This window comes from Antechinus flavipes, chromosome 1, assembly GCF_016432865.1.
Source record: "Antechinus flavipes isolate AdamAnt ecotype Samford, QLD, Australia chromosome 1, AdamAnt_v2, whole genome shotgun sequence".
NCBI classification, from domain to species: Eukaryota; Metazoa; Chordata; class Mammalia; order Dasyuromorphia; family Dasyuridae; genus Antechinus; species Antechinus flavipes.
The window spans coordinates 109,416,694-109,429,631 of NC_067398.1; the positions used below are offsets into that span (position 1 = coordinate 109,416,694).

The 12,938-nt window shown below is 32.6% G+C and overlaps 1 protein-coding gene across 3 annotated transcripts in view; it reads left to right on the forward strand.

Annotated features, from left to right (window-relative positions):
* The window catches only part of KIAA2026 (KIAA2026 ortholog), a 75,122-nt gene that overhangs the window by 54,890 nt on the left and 7,294 nt on the right, over positions 1–12,938 (forward strand). For all 3 annotated transcript variants that reach the window (XM_051987627.1, XM_051987619.1, XM_051987635.1), the window contains one exon: positions 7,606–7,721. In XM_051987627.1, coding sequence (XP_051843587.1) covers positions 7,606–7,721 — 116 coding nt within the window. The remainder of the gene's footprint in view (positions 1–7,605; positions 7,722–12,938) is intronic.

Here is a 12,938-nt window from a genome sequence, read left to right on the forward strand (position 1 = left end):
TCTATCAGTAGAAGTAAAATTTTGTAACCTCTGTAATGTGGTCCATTTGGCAAAGAGATAGTTGAATTTTACAATCATCTGAAAGCAACTTCAGCTTCTCTCATGGATTTTAAATTTATTTAAATCTCAAAATAATGTTATGTATTCCAGAACAAAAATTTCCCTATCATCCTTTCATTAGTATATAATTGCTTGCTCCCTCCTAGGAAAGACATATAATCATTTTAAAATAATGAAGAAAATTGTCCATTGTTTATAATAGATCATTCTCAATATCTTGTACAGAAACAGTTTATTTGAAGTTCATTTATCTGGCAACTCATCTATTAGGAACTAATATAAGAATCCTTCAGAATTTTCCCTATAAACAACCAAAATTGATATCTATTCAATCAACATTAAAACTTAGGAACTTTACCCAGATCCTGTCCATTGTTTTGCTTGCAGTCTAGCAAACTTGGTTATTTGATTTTTTTAGTTCATAGTACTTGAAATAACAAATTAAATGGGGAGGCAATCCAGGACCCTCTAGGAAATAGAAGCATAGCTATAGATAGGCAAATTACCACCCACAAAAAATGACACATACTAGCATGACAGTTATTTTATCATTGTGTGTATTAAAGGATGAAATGAAAAAGTTGATGTATTAATTAGTTATCTATGTGTCTTTATCTTAATATGCAAAAATTATACAGAATTTTACACTAAGTTAGCCACATATTCTATCATTCTTAATGAAATGGATAGCTGAGGATAAGGATGTAGTCTGTGGCCATAATTTTTTTTCTATTTATAAAACTGTTGCGAATCAAATTGCAGTGTTTTTTGTGTTGTAGGAATCCCTTTTAAGAATATAGTGGAGCTGGTGAATTCTTCCCAAGATCTCCATTAGTCCAGCCTGGCCTTGCTTCATTCCCAACTAACTGTGCTTCAAGTACTCCAGACTTTGTCACTATCTACCAGTATCTTCTCTTTTCTTCTCCTTTTAACTCCCTTTTAAAATATAAGCTCCGTGAGATCAGGATTTTTTTGTTCACATGTATTTCCCTAGCACTTAGCATAGTACCTGGTATGTATTAAGACTTTTATACAACACTTGTCTTGTTATTTTGATGGAAACAACACTAAAGAAGATGCATTACCTATACATGTATTGACTTCTACTAAACTTAATTCTTTGATAGCAAAAATGATTTTGCTTTTTTTTTTTGTATTTTTATCTCTGGTATTTAGCACAGTGATTTGTACATAGTAAAGTACTTAATGTATATATAGTCTTTGAAGGGGGGGGGGGAGAAGAATAATGAAATAAAATGTTTTCCTTACCTAATAAGCACTTTTAAGAGAAAATTGAAATTGAGTATAATTTAAATAGTTTAGAACTGAGACATTTAACAGGTATAGTCCATCAGGTGGCTTTATGTGCACATAAAACTTAGTACATCAATGCAGTGTATTGTTAAGAATTAATTAATTTTTTTAAAAGAATTCATTTTAAATATATTCAATATTTTTCATTAATTTGAGTAAAGTCGCCATAAAACTAAATTCAAAGCACTTTTAAGGGATAAAAATATAGTACTAAGATATTCCTAAACTAAAGGAAAACATAGTAATGAGTGATGAGCATTTTTCTCCACATTAAAGAAAATAGTATACAGTGTTGAATGACTTTTTGTTCATCTGGTTTTACTTAAAGTAAAAGGAAACAACCATGTTTAGTTGGATTTACAATGATATTTAAGTTACTGTTGTATTTGTAGTGTCTTTTCATACAGTTTGATGGTATATTATTTTAGATTGTTTTCCAACTGCTAAATTCTCATTTTTAAATATTTAAAAATGTCACTTTTATGTAATGATATTTTGGCCTTAGTAAAAGTTTTATATGCTACATTTGAAAGACTTAGGAGCCAAGTCTGTGACAAGAAAAGTTTTTTTAGAGGCAAATCCAAACTAAATTTTTAGTATTTCTATTCTTTTCTAATTAAATTTTCTAAATTCTAAATTAAATTAAAATTTCTAATTAACTTAACTCTATTCTAATCTTAAGGATTTAAAATCCAAATATTTAAAAATACATAGAATATAAATTATGATAAAAGAAAGATAGCATTATTACACTGAATAGAAAACTGCTCTTGGTGCCAGAAGACTAGAGTTCAATTCTTACCTCTGAGGCCTTTTGGTCTAATGATCCCAGTCACATCATTCTCAGAACCACAGGCAACTCTGGGATTCTGAACTGTCCAGCTGTTTCTGATCTGCATTAGTAATGAATGTTCCCTTTTTGGAAATTAAGTTTGTTTATGAAATAAGTCTGACCAAAAAGAAAAGGTGATCATTGATGTTATGTAAGAAAATGAACTTAGTTTTATAGTGGACATGCTTTAACCTCTTTTTTTCCCATCCTTATTCTTCAAATAAATAATGATAACTGATTTATTTGAAAATTTCATTGCAGGACTACTCTATGTAACTCACTAACTAACAAGATGACCTGCATCTAAGTTTAATAAAAATACAAAACTTTTAGTTTGTATGCAGAATGCATCCATAGTAATGAGACATTTAATACATCCTGAACTTATTTGTTTTCCTCTTTTTCTTTCTTTTAGGTGTCCAATGTCCCCAGCATCAGTAGATTGCCAACTCCCTCTCCTTGCGACACCCCAGCAAGCATTATGCTGGTGCTATCATACCCATCCCAGAATACTGCAGCAGAATGGAGCTGCCCTTTAGTTGTAAGGTAAGTCTCCCTCCCCACTCCTTTCACACACCTACAAGCATTATTTTATTTCTACAATATTGTGTGGTTTTGTAAGATTTTTTTTTAAGTATTATTTCCCTTGTAAATCCCATTGGGGTTATAAAACTGAACTGTGAAAAAACTTATAAAACTACATAATATTAAAAAAAAAACTTACCTTATCACTATAGACCAACTCCACTTTGTAGTAGTTTTCCATGGTGGTTGTAAAATCTCCAGCATGATGCTGGCTGGGGTGTCACATGGAGGAGGAGCTGGCAATCTGCAGCTGCTATGGACATTGGATGAGAAAGCAATAAAAGGTAAGCTTCAAATTTAGACTGTATTGGATGTCTTTGGTTACATGGTGCATGCTACCTATCTTAAAATAATTTTGTTTGTTTTTTTTAAACTTTGTGACAGGTCACATAAAATATAAACATCATGTTCCTCTTTAAGTGGTCTTTAGTGACTATGTGTTTATTCTCAAGTCTAAACAATGCAGTATGATTAGTTTCAAAAAGTATTTGCTTACCTTCATCAGTAGCTGGAACTTTTCTCTTTCAAATTTGTGAATTTTGTCCTCATTATCACCTATTCGTTCTGAGAATTACATTAAGCCTTCAATGTATGTGTATAAACTTTTAAAGCATGTTTTTCATTGCTTAAGACATAATATCAGATCATTGTTTTGCAAATTGACTTTTATACAACATACCTACCAAATTTATCCTTGACCCCATATTAACCAGTGCAGATAAAGAATTCTGAGACATTTCTGGTTTTATTATATACATTTTCTCTCTTCTGTTTAAAGTTTGAAGAAAGGGAATTTGTTTGTATTGGTAGGAATATTTATTTCATTTTTAAACTTTGTGTTTTATCTTTGTATTCAGCATTTAGCAGAGTGTCTTATAGTAGATGCTTATTGAATTTAATTAAATAACCATTACTAATTGTACTATAGATCAGTATCATTAGGAAAATTTTCAGATAGAACTTTTTTTTATCATCATATTGCAGAAAAGCCTGGCTAAAATCATGCCTTTGAAAACCCAGAGAGATTCATTCCTGAATAATTCTCAAGAGAGACCACATGCTCTGGAAAAGGAGATCACTGGGGGTTCTAGAAATCAGGAAACCTCTAGCAAAGCATCAGCTCCTATTAGAGCAAATCGTATCTTTTTCTTATCTTGAAGGGGAAATAAAATCTCTTTCAACTCTTTAAAAAAAAAAAAAGTTATTCTCATTTAGAAGCAGAATCATTCATTTAAAATAATTTATGTCATTCAGGACATTGACTTTCCAGTCCTAGGGCACTTATATTTGAGAATTGAATGGATTTATTTCCTCATGATATTGAATTTTAAAAACTTCATTTTTTTTCTGTCCAAATTAGCAAAAAACATAAATTGGGAAGGGGAGGGGGGGTCTCTTTTAAAAATAAATGTGAGAAAAATTCACCATCCTCTTGAAACACTTGATCTGTTCAGAGTTTAGCAGACTTATGTGGAGTCATAGAAGTTATGCAGTTTCAGACTTAGCTTAAACAAGACTATTACCATTTGGGAGAATATAGTTTCTTAATCTTTTTCTTTTTCTTGGGTTCATTCTCTTAGAATCGGAGAAACATTAAAATCAAAGTAGGAAGATTTAAAACAAATTGGAGGACTTCTTTTTTTATCTATTTATTTTGTCCATTGCTCTGACCACTGAAAATAACTCTTCATTTTTGTCTTTATATTCCCCTGCTGTTTAGCCCAGTGTTCATTGCATGCTGAATACTTTAGTAAAAGCTTATTAATTGATGTGAGGGAAAGCAATATAAGTTTTCTCTGCTATTATACATTACCAAATGATCAAAACATCTTATTTAAAAGTAATTTTTAGTCCTCACAAAAAGAGAATATGTGAAGTTTTTCTAAAAAGTTTTCTTAAAGAAGTTTTCTTAAAAGATTTGTGTATACACACACACACACACACACACAAGGAAAGAGAAAGAGAAAGCAAGCACATGAGCACGCTCTAGCAAGCCAGTTTAGATAAGACATTGACCATAGTAAGATTAGAAGTGCGCTGTTACTGTAACTATTGTATAACAACTACTTGGGTTTAGAATCTGAAAGAATTGGATTCAAATTCTGTATCTCACGATGGCCAACTCACTTAGGTTCTCTATGCCCCAGTGAACTAACTCTTCCAAGATACTCTTTTACTCATGGTTGCCAAGCCGTTTAGTGATTCCACATTGGAATTTTCTATGTCAGTGAAATCACAAACCTGGATCTGCCCCAGCCCCAAATTTTAAAAAACTTATTGATAAGATTTAAGATTTGACAATTTCTCTTAATGTGGCTAACAACTACATATTTCTACATGTTGAAGTTAGAGATTTTTTCTTAATTCAACTAATTAGTTGAATAAAAGACATAAACATTTCCTTGCTAAAATTTTTATCCTTTTCCTACTTAGAATTAAAAGTTATCATAACATAATATAGACTTTCTCTCAGTATGACAATGACCTGGTTTATAAATGTTCCATAAGTAAGAACCATTCATTTCACATTTCCTCTCCTGGTTCTGTTGCTGTTCTTCCTTGTCTAGCTGTATTGTTCCTCACCTCTTTTTAGAATGATATAGATAATTCTAGACCAGTGACATTTGGTGTACATCATGGAAGATTGTCTGATAATATATCCTATAACAACTTTTTCAATTGCTTTTCTTCTTCCCCAAAAGATTGAAAACACACACACACACACACACACACACACACACACACACACACACACACCTTCCCCTCCCTTCTTTCTTGTTAAATTCTTAACCAATTATCTCTGGAAGATACCCCTCCTTTCCCTTCCTGCTTTTTTCCTCTAGTCTCTTCACAAGTTTTAATAATTCATACTATTAATAATAGACATAAAGTTAGAAATAAGTTGTGCTATTGTAAAAAGCCTTGTTTAACAATTTTCTCCTATTTAAGTGGGAATAATGATATCCCTTTTTCCTACTGCTCTACAGCCAAGTGATGAGTGTTATTTTTCACCTTGTTAAACAAAGTAATGTTAAAGCAAACAAAGTAAATGATAATGTGCAGATATGAGATATAATAATTAAGGAAAAGGAAAAGTTTAAATTTTGTTAGATAAATTAAAGAGGCTCTCATCATCCTTGAAAGAGTTCAGAAATCCTCCTTGTAAGCTCCTAAAAAATTCTTCTATCTCCTCTCATCCACCTTAATTAAATCTGCATTTTCTAAAACACCAACATTTGAGATAAATTTTTTAAAAAGTATTGTTATTCACTTTGGAATTTCTCATTTCTCTTGTTAGTCCCTACTATTTGTATAGTTTATTTCAAATCATTGTGTGAGCTTAACTGCCATTTAAATATAGTTTTATTGGGAAAATGCATATATTTAGACAAACATAAATGGACTTAAAAGTATATCCTCTTTCTAAGTGAAGAACTGTTTTCACTTTTAAAAAACATTTAACAAAGGTTCTTAATCTGAGTTGGTTCGTAGAACATGTAAACCATTACCTAGAATGATAGGGTACAGAAGTATCAATAAATATTTCCTCTTGTTACTTCTTAAGCCTTTCTATTGTTACTAAATTGTGAACACATACACATATTACCTTTTCCATCTTGAAATTTCTAATTTCTAATCATTAATCCTTAGAAATGGACTAAAGGTGATTGAATTTTAGAGGAGTTGGGAAACTAATTTATTTTTGGTTGGAATTCGTTGATTTTAAAGTCTTTCATGTGATTTTTCTTAGTTACATTAGGATATTCAGTATCTCAGGATTATATATGACAATAAATTTATGACAGATACTTAAGGTTTCACATGTGTTAAAACAAATGTAATTTTAAAATGTTGCCTATTATTTTAACTTATATATTATAGACTCTCTAAAGAGAGTTGTTAATGTTGTGTATGTGTGCAAACTGATGATTTTAATTGTTGCTATGGGATGAAGCTTAAGACTTATGCATGATAAATGTAAGCCATGTTAACATTGTATTTTTTTGTTTTTGTTTTAAAAGAAAATTGAGTATATTGTTGAGCAGTGCTTAATGCTGAAACTTGGGTACACACTAATGTTAATTTGTGTGCTAACCCAGAGATTAATGAATCATTCTATTACTTAAATACTCTTATGATTTTAAATCAGTTCTCCAATGTTCCTGGAAGATTCATCTAAATTACATCAAATTTTAATTTCTGTAGCATGATTTTTTTAATCATTAACAATAAAATAAAGTATAAAAGATCTTGATGTTGAATAACTTTTAAAAATATGGCACCTATGTAATTTTAAACCCATTGTAATGAAATTACAACTTATATGCCCCAAACTATCTTTTTGGAATAAGGATAAAACCACAGAAATTTAAAACCAATTTCCCAGTTTTTAGTTTGTGGGAGAAACTGCAAGAACTGGACAGAAAAAATAAAGTTATTTAATCCACCTTTTTTGGTATATTAAGCTTTCATAAATTTTCATTTTTGCGTGTAACTTTCTATTAAAATTCATAGCAAGTTGATTTGGTAGGATTGTTTGATTTTCATAATTGGGATTTCCTTTTTTTTTAAGGTATTTGTACCTTTTGGCTTGTATCTCTACATAGCAAAGTTTCCACAGATAAACATGGTAATAGCTTTTTACCACAACTAATGGGAATGTTTTGTAACAAATTTGTCAGACAGTAAATATTTTTTCACCCCCTACAATCTTTTTAAAAAGTGTTTTAAATTTTATTTTATTTGTTGGGAACTAACATTAATTTTCCCTGCATAAAATTTGAAGGACTTACCATAAAAAATTATATTTATAGGGAAAATGGTATCATCGGAGGCAAGCTGTAAAAGAATTACATGGTACATTGATACGACTCCTAAATGAATTGCTGCCATGGGAACCAAAGCTAATGAAGGCTTTTCAAAGAAACAGGTAAGATGTAAAATTCATCTTAAAACTAAGTGTTTTGTTATCTTTTTTTTGTTGTTCTTATTTGAGGTTACATAGTTGTTGCTTTTTTTTCTTTAGTTCCCAGGAGAACTTGACAAAAATTACATAGACAGGTATCTCTTCTAAATCTTAGAGATCTCTTTGGGAAGAAATTTGATTTCATTTTTTAAAAATCATCCTTTGATAACTTATTCTAGTAATTGATATTTTTTTCCTATCTTATCACAACCCTACTGCTATGATTTCAAACACTTTTTTCATGATTACTACGACTTTTGAATTACTACTCATTCACTGTAATTTTCCTTTTATATATAAATATATTCTTGACATTCAACATATTCGTATCATGATATTTATGGAGTTTAGACTATATACAAAGTAAGGTGAGGCATCCCAGTAGTGCTATGCTCCCTGAGGAGAAGCTGTCCTTTCTTGCCCAGACCAACTCTGCCCCTTATGCCCTCAGTTCCATCCCCTCTTGTCTCTTTTTGGGGTTTGCTCTCTTAATCCTCCCTTCTTCAATTGCAGTCTCTTCCCATCTACTGGCTCTTTTCCTCCCACTACCTACAAATGTGATTAAGTCTTCCATATCCTTAGAAAATCTTCCCTTAATTCTTGTCATTGTTTTAAATGATTGTCCCATATCTCCTCTCCATTTCTCAGCCCTCCCCTACTGAAATTCCAGTTATTTTGGCTATTGTAACACTATCTTATAGTTCTTGTGGTTTTTTTAGGGAAAAGGGAGAAATAGTATTTTTTTGTGCATTTACATGTAAAGATAGTTTTCAACATTCTTTTTATTATAAAATTTTTAGTTCCAAAATTTTTCTCCCTCCCATTCCTCCCTCCACAAGGGGACAAGTAATCTGATAATAGGTTATGCATGTACAGATAAACATATCTCCATGCTAGTCATACTGTGAAAGAAAAAAACAGAGAAAAAGAGAAAAGCTACACATACAAAATGAAAGTAGCACACTACTTTCTGCATTCAAACTTTATAATTCTTTCTCTGGATGTGGGTAGCATTTTCCATCATAAGTCTTTTGGAATAACCTTGCATCATTGTATTTCTTAGAAGAGCTAAGTCATAGTTGAGCATTGCACAATATTACCTTACAGTTCTCCTACTTGTGTGACTATTTTTAATCAGTCTTCTTTACGGTATTTTTATGCATCTTTCATCCCATATGTTAGATGTCCCCCAAAGTTCTACTCTTGGGTCTCTTTTTTCCCCTATCCTTTTCTCTTTTTGCAATTTCAGTTGTTCCCATTATTTCAGTTATCACCTCTATACAGATGTCTCCTAAATTGACATTTTCTATCCTCTCTTCTGAACTCCATCTGTACATGACTAATTGCCTGTTTAACATTTCTACCTGTTGGTCCATTAGCATCTCAAATTCAGGCTGTCCAAATCAGATCTTATTACTTTCCTCTTTCACTAAATTTCCCTGTTTCTTTTGCGAGCAACATTATTCACCTAATCAGTTCATGATTACAGCTTTTACCACCCAACTATATTATCAAAAAGTTGTTAAGTATTGTTGATTTGATTTTATCTCTTACATTTGTCTTTTCCACTTGAAGTGATTACCTCAATTCATGTCATCATTAGTCACTTTATTTCAATAGCTTTTTCTTTGTTTCTGCTGTCTTTAGTCTACCTGCATACAAAGTGCATCAATAACCTTCTAAAGAAATAGTTTTGAGCCTTTGACTGCCCTCTTCAAAAAACTTCAATAACAACTTCTTACCTCCAAGATAAAATACAGACTCCTCCATTTATTTCATTTTTATGTCATATAATCCTTTACTTAATTCAGGCCTTAGCTTAGTTGCTGTTTCATATGTGAAGCTTTGCTTATCTTCTCCTTTCTTAATGCCTTTTTCTACTTAAATTGTATTTATTTTTCTGGGTCCATATTGGAAACCTCTCAAATTTCTTGAGAGTAGAAATTGTTTATGCATCACTTAACACCTAGCACAATCACTTGCCTATAGTAGACGCTTAAAGATGTTTGTTGAACTTTATTTTAATTTTTTTAAAAAGGCAGTATCTGCCTTTATGAAGGGAGTGATATACATATAGAAAATTGCGTTTAAAGAGGTACCAAGTGCTGTGGGAATTCGGAAGAGGGACAAATTAGATGCATGTACAAAATTCAATATATATATATAATGTATACTCAGCTGAGCTATGATTTCTTCAGGGTGAGGAACTCCCAATTATGAAATTTCTTTCCCTCTGACAGATTATAACTCTTCTGTGACTTAGTAAGTTTTAGGGAATTGCCTGAGGCACATCAATATTAAGTGATGTCCCTAGGATCATGGAGCTAAGAATTAAACCTAGGTCTTCCTTATTCCAAGCCCAATCTTCTATCTGCTACACAAGGCATTTTCTATATACTTAAAGAGGAACTTATAAAATATAAAGTAGAAGATATTTACTTATATTCAACAAATTAGGTGCTTCCTGTATATAGTTCATGTATGTAACGACCATGCTAGCACCCAGGACACCCCAGAATCAGCCGGAGTCAGGATAAGCAAAAAGTCTCTAATCTTTATTCTCAGTTCTTAGACTCAGGATTGAACAAAATAGAAGCAGAATCTCCCCAATGCCTTCCTCCTCGTCTACCACCAAGAGTGTGTGCCTCGCTGGTCTTACTCCACCCCCTAGTCCCTCCTATAATCCTCTATACACCAATCACTGAGCCAGCACAGATAGTGGAAAGGACCATTTTCCAAGTATATGCCCATAGAGTATTATTTGGAGTCCAATCAGAAGTTAGCCTCAAACGCTCAGCAGTTCCAGCCTCAGTGCATCAACCCAATAGTTTCAGCCCTCTACACATGTAGTAAACTATAGCTCCTCTCAAACAAGGCTCATTCCCCTCCCTTCTTTCCCTCTGCTGTAACAAGTCTTTTATGCCTTTTCATGTAACATAATTTACCCTATAAGTACCATTTTCCCATGTAGGAATATAAATATTTTAACCTTTAAGACCTCTTCCCCCCCCCCCATTTGCTTTTTTATGTTTCTGTTGAGTCTTGTGTTTGAAGATCAAATTTTCTTGTTTATTTCCGGTCTTGTCATCATAAATGACTGGTAATCCCCTATTTCATTAAATGTCCATCTTTTTTTGCCCTGAAAGATAATGCTTAATTTTGCTGGATAACTGATTCTTGGTTGTAGTTCAAGCTCCCTTGCCTTCTGGAATGTCATATTCCAGACTTTCTGACTCTTTAATGTAAAAGCTGCTAGGTCCTGGGTAATCCTGATTGTGGCTCCTTGATATTTGAATTGCTTCTTTCTGGCTACTTGTAGTACTTTCTCCTTGATTGGATAATTCTGGGATTTAGCCACAACATTCCTTGGAATTTTCATTTTGGAGTCTTTTTTAGGTGGTGTCTAGTGGATTTTTTCAATGACTATTTTTACCCTCTAATTCTAGGATATCAGGGCAGTTTTCCTTGATGATTTTTGAAAAATGTTGTTCAGATTCCTTTTTCATCATGGATTTCAAGTAGTTCAATAATTCTTAGATTGTCTCTCCTCGATGTAGTTTCCAGGTTGATTGCTTTTCCAATGAGATATTTTTTTTTTTTTAATTTTGTTTGACTAATTCTTGATTTTTCATTGAATCATTTACTTCCATTTGTCCAATAACAATTTTTAGTGAATTATTTTCTTCAGTTAGCTTTTTTAAACTTTGTTTTGCATTTGATTAATTACAGTATTATAGAAGTTAAAGTTCAGTGGATTTTTTTTCCTATTTTGCCAATTCTATTTTTTAAGGAGTTGTTTTCTTTTTCCATTTTACACCCCCCCCCCAAATTTTAAGGAGTTTTCTTCAATCAATTTCTGTGCTTCCTTTTCCAAGCTGTTGACTTTTGGCCCCAATTTTCATAATTCTCCTGCATGGCTCGCATTTCTTTTCCCCATTTTTCTTCTATTTCTCTTTTAAGATCCTTTTTTGACCTCTTCTGAGAGAGCCTTTTGAGCTTAAAATCAGTTCATATCCCCTTTGAAGATGGACATATAGACATTTTGCCGTTGCTGTCTTCTTCCAGATTCGTGTTCTGATCTTCCCTGTCACCATAATAGTATCTATGGCTAAAGCTTTTGTTGCTTTTTTTGCTTATTTAAAAAAATTGAGCTCTACCCTAAGATACAAGGAAGATTGTTCCAAGTTTTGTGTTTGTGTTTGTTTTTGTTTTTGTTCTCAGGGGAACCCGGGCCTTGCAATGACTTTCTGCTGCTTTTGGGTTGATTGTACTTTAGACTTTCCCACTGCACTGGGTTGGCCTGGCCTAAAGCTGGGGTTCAGGGGCTCATAGTTTGCCTTCTATAACTGCCTTGGTTGTCTCACAGCTGACTGCTGATCCACTGGCCTTCTGACTTTGGCTAGGAGCCTACTGCTAGATTCCCCAAGTCTCCCTGCTCCATGCCTGTGTAAGGCTGCATTCCCCTCTGCCAATTCACAGGCCTTTTCCTGAAGTCCTTCCAAGATATCTTAAGCTGGGAAATTATTATACTCGAGTATTTGTGGGTTCTGTCACTCAGAAATCTGTTCAGAGGCTTGATCTAACATTGGTTCTAAGGGAAAATGAGGAAAGCTCAAGCAATGTCCTGGCTTCTCTCTGCCATCTTGGCTCCACAGTAAATTATATTTCCTCTCATGTAGCTATTCAGTCTAGTAGAGGGATAAGAAACAAAAAACATAACTATAATGCGCAATATTGTATAATTATTTTATATAGAAAGTAAAGTACTCTATGAGATTCAAGATGAAAGATTTTATTAGAGAATTAGAAAAAGCTTTATAGATGTCCTTTGATTTGGTTTTTAAAGATGGAAAGAAAGAATATATTCAAAGGTTTAACAGGAATAATTGAATGAGTAGAGATATTGTGTCACAAGAAGTACTCTTCCAAGAGGAAGAGTAGTTCAGTTGGCTAGAGCACAAAATATTGAAAGACAATAGAATAAGAATGTACTGGAAAAGTAGAGGGAATTTTCAATTCTAGAGGCCTTAAATGCCAGGTCACTGAATTGAATTTTAATTAGTAGACCATGTGGAATCATTAAAGTTGGTAGAGCAAAGTTGTGACATTACCCAAACTATCTAATATGGCAATAATATGAAGGACAGATTACAAGAGACATGGAAAAGTTTTGGAATTGTC